The sequence below is a fragment of the Monodelphis domestica genome, chromosome 1, assembly GCF_027887165.1.
Source record: "Monodelphis domestica isolate mMonDom1 chromosome 1, mMonDom1.pri, whole genome shotgun sequence".
Classification (NCBI taxonomy): Eukaryota; Metazoa; Chordata; class Mammalia; order Didelphimorphia; family Didelphidae; genus Monodelphis; species Monodelphis domestica.
The window spans coordinates 121,540,641-121,563,208 of record NC_077227.1 but is presented as its reverse complement, the minus strand read 5'-3'; the positions used below and the strand labels follow the sequence as shown (position 1 = coordinate 121,563,208).

The 22,568-nt window shown below is 37.4% G+C and overlaps 1 protein-coding gene and 1 non-coding gene across 4 annotated transcripts in view; one reads left to right on the top strand and one right to left on the bottom strand.

Moving 5' to 3' along the window:
* Positions 1-21,526, top strand: part of IL16 (interleukin 16) — a 167,520-nt gene extending 145,994 nt beyond the window's left edge. For all 3 annotated transcript variants that reach the window (XM_001367414.5, XM_007479269.3, XM_056805949.1), the window contains 5 exons: positions 363-540; positions 7,972-8,073; positions 8,614-8,863; positions 19,783-19,908; positions 21,006-21,526. In XM_001367414.5, the coding sequence (XP_001367451.3) occupies positions 363-540; positions 7,972-8,073; positions 8,614-8,863; positions 19,783-19,908; positions 21,006-21,211 (862 nt within the window). In that variant the 3' untranslated portion in view covers positions 21,212-21,526. The remainder of the gene's footprint in view (positions 1-362; positions 541-7,971; positions 8,074-8,613; positions 8,864-19,782; positions 19,909-21,005) is intronic.
* On the bottom strand, positions 1,128-1,216 carry LOC130456761 (small nucleolar RNA SNORD88). Its single transcript, XR_008915804.1, has one exon. It is a non-coding gene; the product is annotated as a small nucleolar RNA SNORD88 (small nucleolar RNA).
* Positions 21,527-22,568: the final 1,042 nt, after the last annotated feature.

Sequence of the window (22,568 nt, the reverse complement as noted above, 5' to 3'; positions counted from 1 at the left end):
TTTTATCTGAAGCCCTATTTACATGAGGGAGCTAAAAAAGTATCAACTGTATATTTAGTTATATAAACATTTATCTACTCATGAATTGAGTAACTAGGTGACTCAGTGGATAGAGTGTGGGATCTCTCCTTCCCTTTCCTCCTCTCCTTTCCTTCCCTGTCCTTCCCTTCCCTTCCCTTCTCTTCCCTTCTCTTATTTAATAAGTATTAAGAAAGTTTTGATCCTTTTTCAAACCCATATGGCTTTCTCAGACAGGCTCAGACTCTAGATGACATCAAATGCAGCCCCCCAGAATTTCAATAGTGGAGTGAAGCTCTTCAAATAGTGAATTATTTTTCTCTCTTGTCTCACTAACATTAAAGCCTTTCTGAACTGAGAGATTACACTGAGGGCCTGACAGAGAATGAGGAAGTAGAAGATGGTAGCAGTTCTCCTCAGTCTACATGTGGATCTGGGCAATCTGTCATTTCTCTACTTTCTCGGGAAGAATTGAAGAAACTCATAGAGGAAGTGAAGGCACTAGATGAGGCAACATTAAAGGTATGTGTTCTTTCTAAGCATTAGTCCTCAACCATCTCATTACTTTATATTGTGATATTTTCCCTGTAGTGATCTAATTGTAAAGATTCTGCAAACTATAACCCATTGAATTTGATTACAGGTAAATTTGTAACATTATTTATTTTTAGTCTTTTTTCTTTTAAAAACAATTTATTTTCATTTCTTTTTAAATATTAATTTAATAGAATTTATTTCCATATATTAATTAATTTAATTTACTTTATCAATGTCAACCCACTTTTGGATCCCACCAAAATATTGCCAATACTCTTTAGCATGATCAAGGTGACTGCCAGTCATCATTATTTTTAAAGAACTTGATTTTTTAAAAATCACATCATAGAATGTTGGAAACATTTCTAAACGTTCCATCTATATATAGGCTTTCACGTGGGCCTCCCCATCTTAGGTCTTCTTCAGCCATCTAATGGGCATTAGGAGATAACAGATCATGCGGACATCCTCTCTTTTCCTCTTCTTACCCTCTCTCAGCTTTAGGCATCTGCCAAAGGGAAGTAAAACTTTAAGAGCAAGCCGGGCACTAACGGATTGAGAGCATGGCCTCCAAGACTCTTTGGGCCCCTGGAGTCAAAGGCCCAGGGGGCACTAACTGTCTTCACAGGAGCACAGCCCAGTGCTGCCATTATTGAGACATATTTATTTACTTTTAACATTAAGAATTTTTTTTGAGTTCCAAATTTTCTTCCTTTTTCCCCTCCCTGACTCACTGAGAAGATAATATATTGACTATACATGCAAAACTCATTTCCATATTAGTCAAATCTCAAAAAAAACAGTGAGAAATTTATTTTCCAATTTTCACACAGAATTCGTCAGTTATGTTTTTGGAAATGAATAACATTTTTCATCAAGAGTCCTCCAGAATTTTATTTGACCATTATAATGGTCAAGGTAGCTAAGTCTTTTTTTTTGGCTGATCCTCACTATAATAATGCTGTTACTCTGTATAAAGAACTACTGGGTTTGTGTCCTTCGCTTTGCATTAGTTCGTATGGGTTTTCTTAGATTTTTCATTTCTTATAGCGAATAATATTCCATCACGATCATATATTAAGACTTGTTCATTCATCCCTAATTGATGTGTATCCCCTCAATTTCCAATTCTTTGCCATTATAAAAAAAAAGAGTCTATAAATAATTTTATACATATTGGCCTTTCTCCTTTTCCTCTGATCTCTTTGTGGGTACAGACCTAGTAGTGGTATAGTTGGATCAAAGAATATACACAGTTTAATAGCTCTTTGGACAACAGTTCCAAATTATTCTCCAGAATGGACTAGTTCACAACTCCACCAAAAGTTCGTTGATGTATCTCTAAGTGTGAGATGGTACTTCATAGTTGTTTTAATAGGCATTTCACCAATCAGTAGTGATTTAGAGCATTTTTATGTGATTAGAGATAGGTTTTATTCTGAAAATTATTTATGTATATCTGCGGACTATCAATTGGGGAATAGCTCTTATTTTCTTTTATAAATTTGAATCATTTTCCTATCTATCTAAAAAATGAGGCCTTTATCAGAAAAACTTGCTGTAAATGTTTATTTTAGATATTTCATTAAGACCTCTTTTAGCAAAATGTAGTTTCTCTGATTTTATCTTTTAATTAGATCTATTTTTGCTTTTATTTGGTCTGGTAGTATTTTTTTTTAAGGTTGATTTATGAAATTTTAGAAGGGAAAGCAGAGATTACTAAGAATCAGCATGGTTTTATCCAGAACAAAATTCATCTCATTTCCTTTAATATCAAGGTCATCAAGAACATTCTACAAATTGAATTTACCCAGATTGTAGTCAAGCATGCGACAAAATCTTTCATGTTTTATTTGTGGAAAATATTAGGCGACATCATTCAAGTATTAATGTGGTGAGATACATCTAGAGCATTTACCACCGCTTGGATGACTGGACCTTGAATCACTGCATCCAGGTATAATTATTCATGGAGGCCTCTGGTGGAGTCCCTGAGGGAACTCTCTCCTTGGCTCTGTGCTCTTCAACATTTTTATCAATTATTTGAATGAAGGCACAGTTGTCAGGTTTATCAAATGTGTAGGTGACACAAGGCTAAGAAGGACACACCACATATTGGATGACGATGCAAATATCCAAGAGTTCCTGCTAAGCTAAAATGATAAGCCAGATAGATGTCAGAAGACTAAATTAAGTGGAGATAAATATAACGCCAAATTCTTAGATTTGAGAAAATTAGCTTATGAGATATTAGTATGAGATAGGAGAACTATTGGCAATCTATAGTACATAGTACATCTGAAGAAAAAGACTCTGTGAAAGAGTTTTGTTAATGGTTCATACTTAATGGAGGGGAAAAAATAAAACCTGGGGGTTTTAGGGTACCACAAGTTACAAGCATGGGATATAACAGTCAAAAATAATAATGACTACTTGACCCCCAAAGTGAAACTACAGTTATGGAACACAGAATGATCTCCTTTCAAGTTTTTGATATTCCATGTCCTGGTCACACTGTATTGTTTTCAGATATAAATGTCACATCTAAGGAAGGACATTGATAAACTTGAGAATATTGAAAGAATGATTATCAAAATAGTCAGTCTCAAAGGAACATCAGAAAAAAAGAAAGAGGGGGCAGCTGGGTGGCTCAGTAGATTGAGAGCCAGGCCCAGAGATGGGAGGTCCTGCATTCAAATCTGGCCTCAGCCACTTCCTAGCTGTGTGACCCAGGGCAAGTCACTTGACCCCCATTGCCTAGCCCTTACCACTCTTCTGCCTTGAAGCCAATACACAGTATTGATTCCAAGATGGAAGGTAAGGGTTTAAAAGAAAAAAAAAAGAAAGAAAAAAGAACATCAGCTGAAGGAACTGAGGATAGTTTGGCTAAGGGAAGATTTAGTAGTTGACATGGTAGTTACTTCCAAATCTTTAAAGGGATATCATATGAAACTATAATTCTCTTAAGGTAGGCAAATGTCTCATCATCTAATTAGTGACCCACATGAATGAATTGGACAACTAGGTGGCATAATAGATTGAGTGCTATACCTGGAATCAGGAAAACCTGAGTTCAAATCCAGCCTCAGACTGGATTTGTGACCTTGGGCACTTAACCTTTGCTTCAGTTTCCTCATCTGTAAAATGAGCTGAAGAAGGGAATGGCAAACAGTTTTAGTATCTTTGCCAAGAAAACCTTAAATGGTTGACAGGAAGATTCAGACATTACTATAATAACTGAAAAAAAAACAACATATGAAAGAAGAATTGATTTTTTTCTTTTTGTTTCCAAAGAGAAGAACTGGGAGTAAGGGGAGAAATTGCAGAGAAGGCAGATTTAGACTTGGTACAGCAGGGAAAAATCACTTCCTGCCAAAACTATCCCAATGTGGAGTGGGCTGCCTTGGAAAGCAGTGGTTCCTTCTTACTAGAGTTCTTCAAGGGAAAGTTCCTATAAAGGTAGAGAATGGTGTCAGTGATCTCTGTGGCAGCCTCTCCCTGTGTTCATTCTTCTGCTTTCACTTGGATTTTTATTTTCATTTTGTGGGGTTTTTGGAGTAAGAGGTGGGAGTCTATGGAGCACCTAGTAGTGAACAGAGAGAGTCCAATATTGTACAGCAAAATTAACACAGGTGTTTTTGGGGGAGTGCAGTGTTTTTTTCAGAATTATTTACATAAAGTTGAATTAGTATGTGTGAATTTACATAAAGTTAAAACTGTTTGTATATAGGATTTAGATAAGGGTGCCCTCACAGTGACCCATAGGCATTCAGTTAAGCAAAGTTGCCCAGAGGGCAGTTTGAAAGCAAGGTTCCTTGAGATAGATGTAAGCAACTGTAACATTCAGTAAAACTTGGGTGAAGCCCAAACACCAGGGAACCCAGAACATAACCCCAAATCACACCTGGAGACCTAAAACAAGGACCTAAAGTACTTTGTAGCTACCTTCAGAATTCCTAGAGAGTTACTGGGGTCAGGCAACATTTAGGGTATAGATAACTCTTAATCACATGGGACTGGATTTAAACAATACAATAATTTCCCCAAATAATATAATAAATAAATTCTCTTTTACAGTTCATTTATTCTTAGCATTTAAGAAGAGCTCTTAATGGTCCATTCATTGATTCATAATATTAATTTGTTGTTGTTCTGTTGGTTCACCATGTATGACACTTTATGAGCCCATTTAGAATTTTCTTGGCAAGAATACTGGAATAGTTGGCCATTTTCTTCTCTAGTTCATTTTATAGATGAGGAAACTGAGACAAACTGAGTTAAGTCACTTGACTAGTGTCACATGGCTAATACATATCTGAGGCTGGATTGAACTCAAATCTTCTTGATTCCAGAGCTGTTGTACTATCCTCTATACCACCTAGTTGCTCTCATAAGTATTCACAGGGCATATTTATTTAATGTTTTAAAGTTCTAAAGTATTTTCCACATAGCATCCTTTATTTATTCATTAAAATTGGTTGTGACTTTAGTTACCATTTAGTCCAGTCCTCACAGATGAAGAAACCATCAGAGAAATGAAATGACCTGCTGAGGGCCCATACAGCTACATATGTGGCATTTGATATCCAGTTAATATTATAAGCATGGCTTTATCTCAAGTCTGTTGCATTAGGGGAAGCATAAAGTAATGAAAAGAGCTCTGTACCTGGAGTTAGCAGACATGCGTTCAGATTCTGACTCAGCCACCAGAATGACATGACTTTGGGCAAACCCAAGTCTCTCTTTCGACCTTAGTTTGTCCAATGGAAAAATTGGATAGGATCATCTTCAAGTTCTAAAAGTATTAGTATTTTACTGGCAATATGAGTTTCTGTGAGGATGCAAACTAAAATCAGTTTAACTTAAAACCATTCAAGCATGCTCCAGCTGATGAAATTGGCATCACCTCATCCCTTTTGTGGATATGGGGCCAACACAAACTAATGCAAAAGGTTGACCCAATCTGATGGTGATAGGTATACCTTTAATAGGTATAGGTGTGCTTATACCTAAGGCAGCTAAGTGGCACAATGGATAGTGTCAGACTAGGTGTTAGGAAGACTCATCTTCCTGAGTTCAATTCTGGCCTCAGATACTTCTTAACTGTGTGATCCTGGGCAAGTTGCTTAACCCTATTTGCCTCAGTTTCCTCATTTGTAAAATGAGTTGGAAAAGGAAATGGCAAGCTACTTCAGTATCTTTGCCCAGAAAACCCCAAATGGGATCAAAAAGAGTTGGACATGACTGAACAACAACAACATAAGTAAACCTATTACATAGATACCCTTTTAATAATAAGACTTCTATGTCAACTATTTTTCATGCCTGTAGCTTCTATTTAGTGTTGAAAGTAGGCTAAAGGATTCAGGGAAATGCTACACAGTGATTTATGAATCTAAGGGGCATTGGGAAGGTTCCAAGCCTCCAACAGATCCTCTAAAATGACACATTTAGAATTTTGTTCCTTTGGGTACTTGATGGATTTTTAGGTCTTCTAGATATTACAGTTATAGTGAAAATATTCCAGGTAAGACTAACATCTTAAGTACTTATATGTTAACATAATTAACAAAACAAATGCAAGGACAGAAAAGTGTGAGGAGGAACCTAGAAAAGACAAATCTCTCCTCTTTTTTCAGATAAAGCCTCATCTGCTTTTGGCTAAAAATTAAGGTTGCTATTTCACAAATTGGTCAGTTTGTTGGAGAGAGTGGGGATGGTACCCACAGGCTTCCCTCACCCAAATCCACTCTCTGTGAAGATATTTTATATATGCTCATACCTAGGACAGCTAAGTGGCACAGGGGATTGTGTCAGACCCCAAGTTATGAAGACTTACTTTCCTGAGTTCTTCTCTGAGCATTGAGATAGAAGGAGCCTCTCTCCACTGGTCAAATATCTCTCAAATGAGAGTAATTTGGGGGGTCCAATGACCTTGAGTTTACAAGATCATAGATTTAGAATAGAAAGGGACCTCAGAGATCATTATTATAAAAATCATTTAGCAGATTAAAAAGAGAGGACAAACTGAAGGTGAGAGACCTGCTAACTCAGGTCCCTTATAGGTAGGAAATGACAGCATGCATAGGATGAACTCTTTCCATTACACCACATGATTGATGCTTCACGTAGTTCATTAATAGAAATAGGAATTCTTCATGTTGCAAAGAATCTTAAAGTTCATCTATTCCCAATCGTATAATCATTGTAGCAGAATTATTAGCTACTCAGATTCATAGAGCACATCCCCATTACCAAGTGCTTTCTCTGCAACAACCTTGTAACATATTCTACTATTCCCAGTCCTATTCTACTTGCCTATTCTAGCTACTTCTTATGATGGACAGGAACACTGAGGCTCAGAGGGTTGAAGGGATTTGACTTGGGTGACTTAGCTTGTGAAAGGCTGGAGGTGCCCAGCCTTTTTTAACATGGTACCAAGTAGACAAGGTCTTCTTACTCCTGGGCTAGGATTCTTTCTTTTCTACTTCACTATTTTGGTATCCCCAGAAGAATAAGTAGATCTGGGACTCAGAAGTCTGAGGTATGAAGACTTGAGTAGGGATCATCTCAGAGAGGGGAATTTTGTTCTGGCCAGAGAGGTTACTTCATGTTCTGAGGAGCCCATGTCCATATTGTGACAAGGTGTGTGGGTAATAGAAAAATGGCTAACTATCCTTCAGAATCATAGAATGTTTGAGCTAGAGGGAGCTTAGAGCTAATATTCGACTGTCCTGCTATTTACAGATGTGGAAACTGAGACCAAGAGAAAAGAAAGACCTTGCTAAGGTCACACTGTTAATCCTGAGGCAGTACAAAGACCTGGACCCAGACTTTATGATTACAAGGTCAATGTGTTTTCTAAGCAATGGACACTTTTAAAATAATGAAAAAGGGAGGATAGACCTGCTTATATATGCAGAAACTGGCAACTCTCTGATTTTACTGGCCTTAAATCTGTTATTTTTATCATTGTTTGAGACATTATCATCTACCATGCATTGAGATAAAACACTATCAAAACAGTTATCTTTTCAACTGAAATAGAAACACTCTGGGAAATTTTTAGTCAGAACTGAGATTTGCTTCTCTTACTTAGTAGAAGGTGGCAGGATAACCAATATAAAGAGGGAGCAATTGAATTCTTCTGGGAGAAGAGCAGGAAAATTTTCAAGAAGCAAACAACCTCTGAGCTGGACATTGAAGGAAGAGAAAGCTGTGGGATCATGGGATCAGTATAAGATTTAGGGCTGTAAAAGATCTTGGAGATAAACTTATTAGAATCTCTCATTTTATAGATGAGGAAACCCAAGTCCAGTGAGGGAAAGCAGCTTGCTTAAGGTCACATGACTGATAAGTGGCTTTGCCTGTTCATTCAAATTCACTAAAATAAGTTTTAACATTTTCTTTCCATAGCAATTTGACAGCATTCATGTTACCATTTTGCATAAGGAAGAAGGTGCTGGTCTTGGATTCAGTTTAGCAGGAGGAGTTGATCTAGAAAACAAGGCAATTACAGTAAGTAGTCACAATTTCTGGCCATAGTTTGGGCCTCTGGGAGTTTGGACTGGGGCTGCTTAGGAATTTGGAAACGAATGGAAGATCAAAAAGGCTTGATAAAAAAAGGGTCACTTCTGGCTACAAAAAGAACCAATGTTTACAGTGGCCGCTATGCTTTCACCCTATCCTGGGAGAAGCTTCAAGATTCAGATCTTCCAGGGATTTGGGGATTTTGAGGTTGCCTTGCTAACCATTAAACCAAGCTGCCTTTCTACATTTAAACATACTAAACATTAATATTCATGCTACTTGGATTGTGGTGAGGAAAGTGTCCTAGAAACCCCAAGTATCACACAGATGTGATTGTTATTTGGGACAAAGAGGATGAGCAAACACTTTGTTTCATATTTAGCTCCAGAAGATGGGGGCATCTAAAGATTCCTAATGGTCTAACAGAGCTCCACCATGACAAACTGATCTGAAGGTCTCATGGAATTTGTTAGGAAAGGAGGTCCTCTGTTCTAATGTGTTGGTCTTTATCTTTTGTACTTTATTCAGGTTCACCGAGTATTTCCTAATGGGTTAGCCTTTCAAGAAGGGACCATACAAAAAGGAGATGAAGTCCTTTCCATTAATGGGAAATCTCTTAAAGGCACCACACATAATGAAGCCTTGGCCATCATCCGCCAAGCTAGAGACCCAAAGCAGGCTGTTATTGTTACAAGGAAAATGCAGGAAGATGAGACAGGACTGAATTCTTCCATTGAGTCTGCATCTTCAGCAGCCAGTGAAGTTTCCACAGAATCAAGTAAGTTTTCTGAAGCTCTTAGATGCACAAACCTTTGATTCTTTTTTTTTTCCTCTTTTTCTGTAATGTGATGACTCGTGGAACTACCTAGGAAAAGAAGTGACATGTGTATTAGAAAAGGCAAGACATTCAGGAACATTTGTGCTTTATGAATGTTCTATGTGACATCATTAAGGGTCAGGTAAGAGTAGAAGTAGTATCAGGTACCTGTGGAGGATTTAGAAGTCCAGTATGGCATTTCTTAGTCTAGAACAGGGGTTCTATACCACATTTTTGTGTTATGGCCCACTTGAGCAGCATGATAAGGCCTATGGATGCCCAAAGGAAGCTAAGGGGCACTGTGGATAGAATGCAGAGCCCAGGATCAGGAAGACTTCCCAAGTTAAAATCCAGTCTCAGACACTTACAAGCTATGTGAAACTGGACAAGCCATTTAATCCTCTTTGCCTCAATTTCCTCACTATGAAATGATCTGGTTAAGGAAATGGCAAGCCACTCCCCCAAAAGGGGTCACAGAGCTCAACACCACTGAAAAATGACTAAAAAAATAGATGCCTTCTCCAACTGACATCTCTAAATGAATGAATTAAAATACGCAGGGTTACAAAGAAAACGTATTATGTTGAAATAAAATTATCAAATTTAAAAAAATTTTAAAGAATGTCCATCAATCCCAGATTAAGAACCCCTGGCCTCTGTGAAATTTCTTAGCTAATGAGATATATATTTAATAGTGTTCTCATATTTTTGAAGTGACTCACATCTACTTTAACTATTTGGATATAGCATTTTCCCTCTTTACAATGACTAACAAATGATAAGCACTCTTTTGTTATTATTATTATTTGAATCAGAGCATTCAAAGTAGAGTCATCAGGATGATGAGAAGATTAAAGATCAAGCCACACACAAGGATCATTTGAATGGTGAAGGGATTGCTAGTTAGCCTGACAAGGAGAAAGGCTGGGGACCTTCACATTGCAGCAGTGTTAGTTTTATTCTGATTAGCCCCAAAATGTAGCACTAAAATCAATGGATGCAAATAGTGGAACCAGATTTAGGCAGGATCAAGGGAGAATAAAGAAAACCCTCTTCCTAAAAATTAGAGTAATCCACAAGGTGGAAAGTTTTCATTGGGCATTAGTAATTCCTCTCACTAGAGGTCTTCAGATTAGTATCATAAGTCTAGTTATTGAGAATATTGTAGAAGAAATTTTGGGGCAGATATAAGTTGGACCAAGAAGCCTCTGAGAACGTTTATAATTCTGAGATTCTGCAAAAAAACACGTTACAAATAAACATTGTTTTAGACACAGAAATAACACAGTTCTACTTTTTACATTTTATTAAAACATGAACATTCTAGCATCCATTGCCCACAACTATTGCAAAAACAAGCAATAAAGTCAACTAATTACTATGCATTCATTAATTCTATGTGTCAGGTGCTGATTTAATTGTTGGATATACAAAGAAAGGCTGAAACAGTCCCTGAAATATTACAATAACCTCCTAACTTTTCTCTCTGAACTACTTTTTACATCAAACTCAGATCAATCTGTTTTACACGTCCCATCATTCCTATGCTCAAGTATCTTCAGGGGCTCCCTACTATCTATTGATAGGGTCAAATTCCTTTGTCTGACATTCAAGGCCTTTCATAATCAGACACCACCCTATTTTCCAACTTTATCTCCTATCACTCTTCTCCCCACACTCTATGCTTTATCCTAACTGAACTACTGTCTGCCCTTCAAAAACCAATTCAAATGTAAAGTTATCCACAGAATCTTTCCAAATCTCTGCTTTCTCACTATTGGTTCTGACCTTCCCCTTTGAACAAAAGGGGAACTCATTTTGCATGAAATACTCTTTTCATACAGCATGATGTGTTATATTTCTCTCTGGCATAACTCTGGGCTAAATTACATCAATTCATGAGGCTAGGAAGCATGTGTTGTTTAGTGTTTCCAATGGAATAGTGAAGAAAGAGCTGGCAAATTTCAGGTAGCCTAAGCTTTTAGCTGGCCTTCCATCAGTTAATAAATGAGTAAGGGCATACTTCACAACAGCCAACTACAGTCCAAGTTATCACATTTTGCTTCAAGAACAGATTTGTTTCAGGAGTAAGACTACCCTTATGTGTTAACATTTATAGATTTCTTCTGCTTTGTGGAAGTAACCCATTGATACTTACACATACATTTACATGACTATAAAACAGAATAAAATCTGATTTCCACTCCTACCACTCACTGGAAACTCCACTCTCCAAGGTCATCAGTCACCATCACCTTTGACTCTGAAGCATTCAACCCTAATGAATGCACTGCCCCCTCCCCACAACCCTCTGCAACTACCACCTTTTAGGAATTCTCCTTTTGCCTTTGTGAAACTATTTTATCTTGGTTTCTTTCCTGACTTTTTGGTCTGGTCCCTCTTCTTCTGATATCAAAGCCAGGTACATTCTTCAAATCTCAGACTTTATTCCTCTGATCTTCTCTTTTTGTCTTCCTCAATTGAGATTTTTTACTCACTCTTTGGGCTTAATTTTACTTGGAAAGTTTGCAATATCCTTTCTTTGGAGGTCCACTTATTCTTTTACTTACCTGGTAGAACTCTTCAGTGCCTTCATGTCATGGGAAAACAAAGTATTGGCTTCTAGAGTTGGATGCTTTGTTCATACAGTCTCAAGTTAAAAATAGCATTCTTTTAGATAGATGATCCTCTCATAAATTCTGTGAAAGGCATAAAGCATTCCATTGCCTGCTCTTTCCTCCCTTCCCAGTTTTTCCTGAAAGACCATACCAGAGTATCTAGTTTATTCATCACCATGGGAGGCACCTGGAAGGAAACCAGACTTCATGGCAATATTCTAAAATGATAGCACATAGAATAACAGAAACAAAAGGAACTTTCCATTAGTATAGATGGAGACAATTTAAAAACTGAAACAGAGTTTAAAGGTCACCACGTGAATAAATCCTATTCTAATCTCCTAATTTCTCAAAGAATAAACTGAGGTCCAGAGAGAGAAATTAACTTGCCTAAAGTCCCACTGTTAGTGACAAAACTGGGATTAGAACTCAAGTCCAATAAATCCTCTGGGAATAAAGTTTCTTTTAACTACATCAACCTGGGAACAGAGGGAGGTAGGAGATATCTTGTTCTATTTTGACTCATGGTCAGAGGCACAATTTTTGGTCTAAATATTCGATGGACTGGCTTGGGTCATGAGTATTTATTTAGCAAGGTAAATTCTAAAATCCAACATCACTGAAGTATTGTTGATTAGAGGAGTGCACATATAGTAACTGTGTGCAGTCACTTCTGGGTGCAAGATCATTTAGAAAGAGATGGGGGCCACATTTATTCCACAAAAGGTGACTAATTTTTTTGTGAGGAGAGTAAAGCATTGACATCAAGGAGGAAAAACTATCAGAATTTAATGAGTAATTGACTACTTGGGGCAGGGAGGGAGGGAGCTTGCATAAGGAAGAGAATAATGGTATCATCAACAGAAATAGAGTATTCTGAACATGTGCAAAAGAGAAAAAGGAGGGAAAGGAGAAGCAGCTATTTTGGAGAGGAAAAGACAAAGAATTCCATTCTAGGCACGTTAAGTTTTAGGATGGTCGTAGAAGCCTTTCTCTCTGTGTCCCATCCAAGTCTCTTGGAAATTAGAGTCTTGAACTTGGATGATATGTTAAGTCAAGAAGTGGAGGTTTAGGAAATCTACTCTGTAGCAGAACAGAGTTGTAACTGAATAATAGTGAGGTGCCATCACTTGTAGGCAATGCTCCTCTTAGCATGTAAGGACACATCTTGCCCTACTTTCTTGTGTTGTAGTTGGAATAATAATTGAAGGGGAAAAAACAAAAAAAAACAAAAACAAAAAACCTGCTGATTTCTGTGCTTGATGCTGACAGGAGTAATTTTGGAATAAAAGAGGCTGAGAAAGGGAGATTGTATGAGTTTCTTTTATTCACAGCACTCCTGAAAACACTAGGTGTGACTTTTAATAGTGCTGTTTATGTACATTCATTTCTTTGTTACACAAAAGCCTCAAGAAGGTCTATTTGGCTGGTGTTCAAGAATACTGTGTGAAGTCTTATAGAAGCAGCTCTTACAATGTTGCAAAAGAACTCAAATCACTAAGAAGCTTTGTGGCTTTAATTGGGGCAGCCTTACTCCTCTGTAGGCGGGAAATGAAATAGAGGCTGATAAACAGGTTATATTGGTCCTTCTAGCTACTTAGAGAATAGAGTAATTGTCAATGGTATAATTTTTGGAAGCAACCTGGCACATGAACGATTCTAATCATTTAAATTAAATTTAAACAGCATATCATGACATGCCCAACATACCACAATAATAGAATAGCTCCTTTAACTACTTTTTCCATAAAGTCTTTCAGTGATTGAATTTCTTGCTATATATGTCACTGATTGTGGGAAAATTGAAGTCAATTCTACTCTAAGTCAGGCTAGAAACAACTGATTTCTTCTAGTTCAGAGGGTTTTAGCATTTTTGGTGTGTCATCATCTCTTTTTTGTAGGTTAGTGAAATCTGTGGAACACTTTTCAGAATAATTTTTTTCTTCTTAAAATGTATGCAATAACAAAGGAAAGCAATTAGACTGAAGTAAAGATGTATTTTTTCTCTCTTAACTCCATCCTATCCAAGTTCAAGGACCATCTGAAATTTGTCAGCGGATTAAGAACTCCTGTTCTAATCTATTTAGAATTGCAAGTTTGTTGTACTTTGTCTTAAACTGAGTATCATTCTCTTCTCATCCACTCCCATGGTTTTAAGATTGTTGTGATTTGATTTATTATTATTATTATTATTTTATTAATAATATAATTATTTTTATTTATTTATTAATTTGGGGTAGGGAATTCCCTCTAACTAGGCAATTTGCACCTGTTCTATAACTTATAATCTTTAAGAGTTGTCTAGAATATTGAGAATTTAATTAGTTTTCCCATAGTAACAAAGCCAATATATGTCAGAGAAAGTCTTGATCCACACCACAATGTTTCTCTATAGACCCATGGTTTGACATATCACCTATATATGAATGACTCCTGCATCTCTAGATCTAGTCCCAACTATTGCCTTGAGTTCCAGTTTTATATTTTGAGAAGTCTGTTGGCCATCTCAACTGAATGTCTCAATGGAATTTCTAGCTCAACATTAAAAAAAAAAAATCTTATTATTCATACTCTGATGCCCTCCCTCCAGATCCCATAAAAAATCTGCTACTTTTCCTAATGTCCCTATTTCTGTTGAACAGGACCAAGAACCTTTACTGATCACCCAGGTGTAACATCTCAGGGTCCTTTTTTTGCCTCTGCTTTCTGGGCTTATTGATTTTTCTCTGTAATATCACTCATGCACATCTCCTCTTCCATCTGTTTGCTTTGGGGGCAGGGGAGGGCTACAACCAGATCATACTGACTTTGATGTATGTCAGGGGAGGGGAAGGCAAGTAGTATGTTGTGGTGGTTAAATTTGGAACCCAGGAAGATCCAAGTTCAAATACCACCTGAGGTACTTGCTAACTGTGTAAACCACTTAACTCTTTAGAGCCTCTCGATTCCCATTCTGTAAAAAGAGAATAATAACAGTACCTACCTCATAGAGCTGTTGAGAGGATTAAATGAGATAATATATGTACATGCTTTGAACACCTTATATGTCCTTTGTTGTTGCTCAGTCATTTCAGTCATGCCTAATTCTTCATGACCCTATCTGAGGTTTTCTTGGCAGAGATATTGGAATGATTTACCATTTCATTCTCCACCTCATTTTACAGATGAAGAAACTGAGGCAAACAGGGTTAAGTGACTTGCCTAGGGTCACACAGCTAGTAAGTATCTGGGATCACATTTGAACTCAGATCTTCCTGATCAGGTCTGGCATCTTATCTAATGCACCAACTTCCTGCCCTAGTGGCTACCAATTCTGAGTCTAAAATCCAATATAAAGTCACTTTTGGCATTTAAAGTTTTTCACAATCTGGATCCTTCTACTTCCTCTCTATTCTTCAGTAAGACCAGGTTGGCCTTCATGACATTCCTGAACACATGACAATCTCTCTCATCTCTGTGCCTTTGCCTTTGCTGTCCCCAACAACTGTACTGCTCTCCTCTCTCCCTTGTCATTTCTTGGAGACCCAGTTCAAGCTCTTGCTTTTTCTGTAGGAGGCCTTTCTTGGTTCCCCCATTTCTCAGAGGCAGCTAAGACCTTCCCATTCCCACCTTTCCACTCCAGGTTGCATTGTATTTCTCTTGTATGTGTTTGTAATTACCATCTAGGTGTATATGTGTATGTGTATAAATGAACACATAAATATATATGTATATATATATATATATATATACATATACCTCAGTAGTGTATGTAAACACATACAAAGTAGATTCAACACACACATACACACACACACATATACACACATTGTTCACCCAGTTAAAATGTAAATAACTTGAGGCTAAGTACTATTTTTCTTTTGTCTTTATATGGCCAGTGAATCAGAACAGTGTCTGACACTGTGCTTAATAAAGCTTCCTGGTAAATTGGTTGCTAACTGTAAAGATTAAAATTTAAGGGGAGACTGAGGCAGGTAGAAATTAGTTTCTCTCTGCAAGGAGTATTATATTTTTATGAGGTTTACTAAAGATTAAGGATTAAAGAAAATACAGGATAAGAAACACATGCCTAGGCCAGAGAGGCCTAGACAAGACCTCACCTACATTATGGAAAGAGCCACGTCTGCCCCAAAACGGAAGTCCAAAAGAGAGACACAAAAGCCTTTGCAATCAGCTTAAATCCCTTCTCGATCTCGGCCCATGTGAGAATTCAAAGCATTCTGGGGAAGTGGATCAAGGGCTTCTGGGGACTGAAGTCCAGAGTTCGAGTCTATTTTTACATAACCATAGATGTCCCCAGGACTCTTCTCTTCTTCCTCTACACCTTTCACTTGGTGATCTCATCAGTTCACAAATCGCTCTCACCCCTTCCCCCATATCCAATTAGTTGCTAAGTCCTATAGTTTTTTATTGCTGTAACATCTCTTATATATACCCCCCTTCTGGCCCTTACCATCTCACCCTTGTCATGCCACAAGTGTCTCTCCACTCCAGTCTACTGTCCATTCACTTATCAATGTAATCTTCTAAAAGCAAAGAATTATATGTTGTAAACCCTCCCCCTCCCCCTCTACCTCCACTCAATGAATTCTAGTGGTTCTCTATTACTTGCAGGATAAAATATTAAATTCTGGGTCTTATAAAACACTCCATACCGATCAACTGTGATAGACTGAGCTATTCTCAGCAACACAATGATCCAGGACAGTTCTGAGGGACTGATGCCTAAGAATGCTCTCCACCTGTAGAGAAAGAGCTATTGGTGTGGAAATGCAAATCAAAGCATATGACTTTTCCCTGAAGTTTATTTGGGTTTTTATTTTGAGGTTTTGATTTTATATGATTATTCTCTTACTAAAAATGATCAATATAGAAATATGTTTCCATGATAACACATGTACAACCCAGATCGAATTGCTTGCCAGCTCTGGGAAGGAGAAAGGAGACAATTTGGATCATATAACTTCAGAAAACTTAGGTGGAATTTATTGTTATTACACATAATTGACAAAATATCTTTACAAAGTAAAACCCTCCATGACCTGGCCCTTTTCTCCTTTTTCTGTCTTCTAATACCTCCCTCTCTTCCCCTTAACATGTATTCTGTGATCAAATGACACTATCTCCCTTATCATTCCTCATATATAACACTCCATCTCTTTTTCTGTATTTTTTCATTTTTTTAAAGTAAATTTTCTTTATTTTTTTGGTTCCATTTTAAATTTTGAGCTGTATTATCTCCCTCCCTATCCCACACTAGAGAAGGCCACCATTTGACATGTTTCTGCACCTACACACATATGTATATATGTATACATATATACATACACATACACAGGTGTAAATGCATATATGTATATATATGTATATAAATATAAAACCATGTAATACATACTTCTGATGATCAATTCTTTCTCTGGAGGTAGATATTCATAGTTATTCTTCAAACAATATTGCTATTACTATATATAACATTCTCTTGGTTCTGTTCATTTCACTCTACGTTATTTCATGGACACTATCTCTTCACTACAAATGTTCTCATTAGCTATCTCCAGTGGTTGGGACTTTCTCTCTCATCTTTACCGCCTAGCTTCACTCTCTTCCTTCAAGTGTTAGTGAAAGTTTCACCTTCTGCAAATCTTTCTTTTGATCCTTCTAAATGCTAATGCTTTCCCTCCCAGATTATCTCCAATTTATCCTGCATATATCTTATTTATTCATAGTTGTTGATTCCATGTCTCCCCCACTATTTCATGTGCCCCTTTGTGAGCAGGAACTATTTTGTCTTTCTTTGTATTTCCCCAGTGCTTAGCATTGTATTTTGCACATAGCATATGCTCAATAAATGTCAGTGTCCTGAGTAAGAAACCGAGATACTAGTATATATTGGTAGGTACGTCAGGCTAAATTCAGTCATGTGTAGTGGTCCATAATGAGGCAGGAACCCTAGACTATGGCCCATGACAGACTCTTTAGACTGATCAGCTGATATTTGAGCATCACCACATAGGAGCTCCACCATGGGGCCCCTCATAACCTGGAAGAGAGAGAGGCAAGATCTCTTGTTTTTTAAACTAAATTTATATTTTAAACAAGGTCATCTTTACAATATTTTCCCAAGAAATGGCCTCCCCCAACCTCAAAGGTTTGATTGATTCCAAAAGTTTATGTAAATTAGACATCCTAATTTTATAAGAATTCTCAGACATTTCCACTTCAGGAACAGATAAAATCTAGACATAAACAAATGACTATTCTAACATCTCGGAAGTTTGGTTTAATATTTGTTGGAGTTTATCTCTACTACCTGGTAATGTTGAGAACTGTGTCCTTAAAGGTGGGACTGCTAATCTTCCCCCAAGATAATCCTTTAAATAAAAAGTAGACTTTCAGCAGTAAATCTATTTGAGGTCAATAGACTGGAGGTAAGATTTGAAGTTTTACCAGAAATGGGTTGAGGAGGTTATAGGGAGCTTTCCATTATTTGAGGAGAGGCTTTTGTGCTAGGGCAGGCCTGTATTAGTTATTTCTCATTCCACATAAAAGAAAAAAAGTATTCACTATAAACCAATAAATACATACACATGTTTATATATATATTAATACACTTTGTGAAATTATAAATATAATAAAATTCTTATGCAATAATTTTTCATTTTATCCATTCACATTTATTTTTAATATACACATTTTATACATACACATATACAACATGATCTCATTTTACATGAACCCAATGCACAAATTCAGGTGTATGTAATTGACAACCAAAAAAATAAAAGCAGAGAAATTCACAAAATAAACTCTTTAATTCCATGCTAACACCATTTCTCTAAGTGGCAGTTCACCCAATCACATTCATTCTTGCTCTGAGGAACATTACTGTGAGTCATTATATTAATTTCACAGTGAACTTTAGCTCCACTTTTTTTTTTTTACAGAAACCTTAGAAACTATCTGATCCAACTCACTTATTGTGCAAATGAGGAATTTAAGAAAGCCTTAGGGGAGAGATGATTTGACTGGGATGGTATAGAAAGAGTTGGAGATGAAATTCACATCTCTCAGATTCATAGAAAAAAGGAAGATTTATATAAACTGATACAGAAGAAAGTAAACAGAAACAAGAGAATAATTTGAACTTGTACATAATAACTACAATGATGTCAATAAAAAATTCACTAAGATGTTGAACTAGGAGTAACTAAAAAACTAGTGAATCAGAGAAGAGATAATGAAGTATAATGTTCCTCTTACAATGGAAAGGTGGCAACCTAGACAGCATATGACATACTTTTTATCAGATATAAAAGTTTTTGCTTACTTATTTTTCTTTGTCATAAGTAAGGACTCATTGTGGGGGAAGGGGACAGTATTGAAGTGACATATATAAAGATAAAAGGCATCAATAGAATCCTTTTTTTAATAAAAGAAAGAAAATAGAGACTCAGCAAAATTAAGTCAGTTGCCTCAAGACATCCAGATATTAAAGAATAGAACTAGGAAATAAACCTACTTCTCCTAATTCTTTTTTTTTTTAAATCTTTATGCTCTGTCTTAGTATTGATTTTAAGAGAGAAGAATGGCAAGGGACATTATCAAATAAGTTATCAAAATTAAGTGACTAATTAAGTCACAGAGCTAGGAAGTGTCTGAGGACAGATTTGAACCCAAGTCCTCCCAACTCTTGGCCTGGTGCTCTATCCACTGTATTACTCAGCAGCCCCACAGAGCTCCTAATTCTAAGTCCCACACACTTAAAAGTATATTTCACTGAGTCTTCCCTAAGAAACTAGAGGCCAGAGTGGGTGGTAGGGTTTGGGGGTTTGGATATCTAGAACTGAGAATGGTGCAAATTATGGTACTATTTCTTGAATGTCTCAGAAGACAGGACCTCTCTTCAAGTGGAGATCCAAGAAGAGTTTAGGCTGTTTATTCCTCAGAGTCTGACAGCCATGGGCAAAAAGCCCTAAGGCTTAAGAGATAGTCTTTTTGGTCTGGGAAGAGTGGGTGGAAATATAATCTCAGAGGTTGTCTTAGTCCCAAACAGTACACACCCAAACCCTAGTCTCCCACTTGAGGAAGTTAGTGCCATTATAAGTGAAGATACTTTTGTCAAAATGGTGGAAAACTGAGTGAAGGGAGGATGAAGGCCAGTAAATGTGCAGAGCAGCTGGTTGGTTTTTTGCCAATGATGTCTCAATAGATAGCCTGGAAGAAGACTAAACTTCCCTTACATGACCTTCTGTTTTTCCTCAGCAACTGAAGTTACCATCTGTACTATCACTCTTGAAAAGACATCTGCTGGTTTAGGATTCAGTCTGGAAGGAGGAAAAGGCTCAATTCATGGAGATAAGCCTATCTCAGTTAACAGGATTTTCAAAGGTATTGAACTAGTAGGGGGCCAGTCTTTCTCCTGGGGGCATTTGAAAAAACTCTTGGAAATCATTTAACATTTTCCATTTCATAAATATTTCTTAGCACAGTGTTGAAATCATTACTGATCTGGAGGGGCAGTATTGAGTATTACACTATTTGAGATAGTCATTAAATGTCCGATATGGAAGGGAACCTAGAAATCATCTTGTCTTAATACCTCATTTGACTGATGAGGAAAGCAAACTTGCTCAAGGTCCCTCCCACATCTAATATATGGTAGGGATGGGACCTAAACCTATGTCTACTGACCTTTAGTCCAGTGCTCTTTCCACTACACCTTTTGCTGTCCATAATCCTGGATCTAGGAGACATATGTGAGAATACAATCACCTTGCATGAGTTTGTATGAAGTCCCACTCCCACATCTCCTTGTCCTTGGGCTTCCTTCAGAGGCATCTAGAATATTTTGACTAGCATGAGTTCACTTCTGCAGGCAGAAGGAGGAGGGATATTATTGTTAGAATATGAAAGGATGCATTGTCTCCTTTATAGTATTCAGGATTTTTCATCCATTTCAGGGAATCCAGTTCCCCTGGAACCATTGGGAGCCTAGAAGTGCCTAAAAACCCATTCAGTCTCCTAAACATATACTCTGGTCAGGAGGCTGCCTTAACTTCTGGTACCATGGGATACTTGGGCTTCAGAAGTGTGGAAAATTGCACCTTTAGTCAGTCAGTCAAGCAGTCAACAAACATTTATTAAGTACCTAATATGTGCCAGACTTTGTGCTAAACCCTGGAGACACACAGAAAAGCAAAAGAGAATCCTTGCTTTCAAGGAGCTACCAATCTAATTAGAGCATCATCCCATTTGGCAAAAACACTAGGAAAAGTGTACTCTGATATCTGAATAATCCCGATAGTCTTAGAATTGTGTTAGCATGCATTTAGTTTAATGGGGAAATTTCTTGGAGATCTGTTTTCTGATTTCTTTAGACTTTCCCTGGTTTCTTTGAGGCATATATTTATTCTCTCAGTTGCTTTCTTCTCCAGGTAAATATCAGAATAACCTCTCCCCATCAAATCTTTTTTCCTTGTTCTCAGGAGTAGCTTCAGAACAAAGTGATGCAGTTCAGCCAGGAGATGAAATATTGCAGCTTAACACCACCACAATGCAAGGACTTACTCGTTTTGAAGCCTGGAATGTTATCAAGTCTTTACCTGACGGGCCCATCACAGCTGTCATCAGGAAAAAAGGACACCATCCCTCCCTGGCCAAATCTTCTGAACAGTCTCAAGGGAAGGATTGATGGTTGTAGAGCTGGAGCAACAAACATCTCCCTCAAATTGTTCTCTCTCAGGACCTCGTCTCCCATAGTGCAGATGTTGGGAAAGTCCAGATGCTTAACTCTGGCAATTGCTGGATCTCATCAACTTTCTGGGTCACCATCCAATAGCAGGTTGTCCAGAAAATGAAGATCCATAGCTGCCTCCAGAATCTCAATATTCTGCAACAGCTCATCATACAAACTGTGTAGACATTGTACAAAGAATATACATATATAGAGATCATATTGGAGATACAATGGTATAATAAAGATAGATGAATTTAATTCCCTTCAAAAGCCATTTTCTGATTTTAAAATTGTTTTAATTGGGCCAAGGAGAAGCTTGTGGTGTGTGGAGGGGTAAAAAGGATGTTGTGTAACTTTGGAAGACACTACTCATACCAAGAAGCAGAGGGATTTCCTAAGGAAATCAGGGGATTTTTATTAGATGAGAAAATGTGAAAAGGGCAAAAGGAGATTGTTGGATGGCAGGCTTTTATATGAACTGATCCATCTGACTTGAGGTTTTGTGCATCTGAAAAGAATCAGGGGGAAAGAAGGGCTGTATAAACACATATGAATACATATGTGTGAGTTATGTATATATCAAGGTGCTAAAAGTAATATCTTGTATTCATACACTACCTTTATTCACCAAGTACTTTATATCAGTTCCTACTCTATTATGTTTATCTCCCTTCTAGGAATGGGTTTTATAAGGCAATAAGACTTGTTCTGCATTGATTATGCCAGTTAAAAGAAGACAGATCTGTTCTGCACCAATTATGCCAATGTATAGGGTAACAAACTCTCTGTAAGACTACCGCGATACCAAAGAAAGAGGTCCCATACCAGCTTGGCTATTAGTAGGTTTTATTGAGTTTGCTAAGGCCACTTAGTTTCATTTGGGCTATTAGGGAGGCTTACTCACAAGAGGCCAGTTCTGAGTGGCAACAGGGCAGAGGAACATGGTAAATCCCTGCTTCTAACCCCAGGCCAAGTCAGCTATTACATAGAAATAGAACAGAGACCCCAGGGTCATATGCAAGTTTTCCCATGGGACAGTTGGACAGTTGGAACTTCTCTTGCTATTAACATTGGGTCAAGATAGTTTAAATTCTCTAAGAAGTCATAGGTCACATTTTCACTCTACCACCATACAGGTTCTCATCCCAATCTTGACAGTTAACTTGGGTAATTAGGTGGCAGTAGATAGGGTACTAGAGTAATGAAAGCCTAAATTCAAATCCTAAGACATTTAATAGCTGTATGATCCTGGGCAAATCACTTAAATTTTGCCGGCTTCAGTTTTCTAAGCTATGAAACAGGAATATTAGCA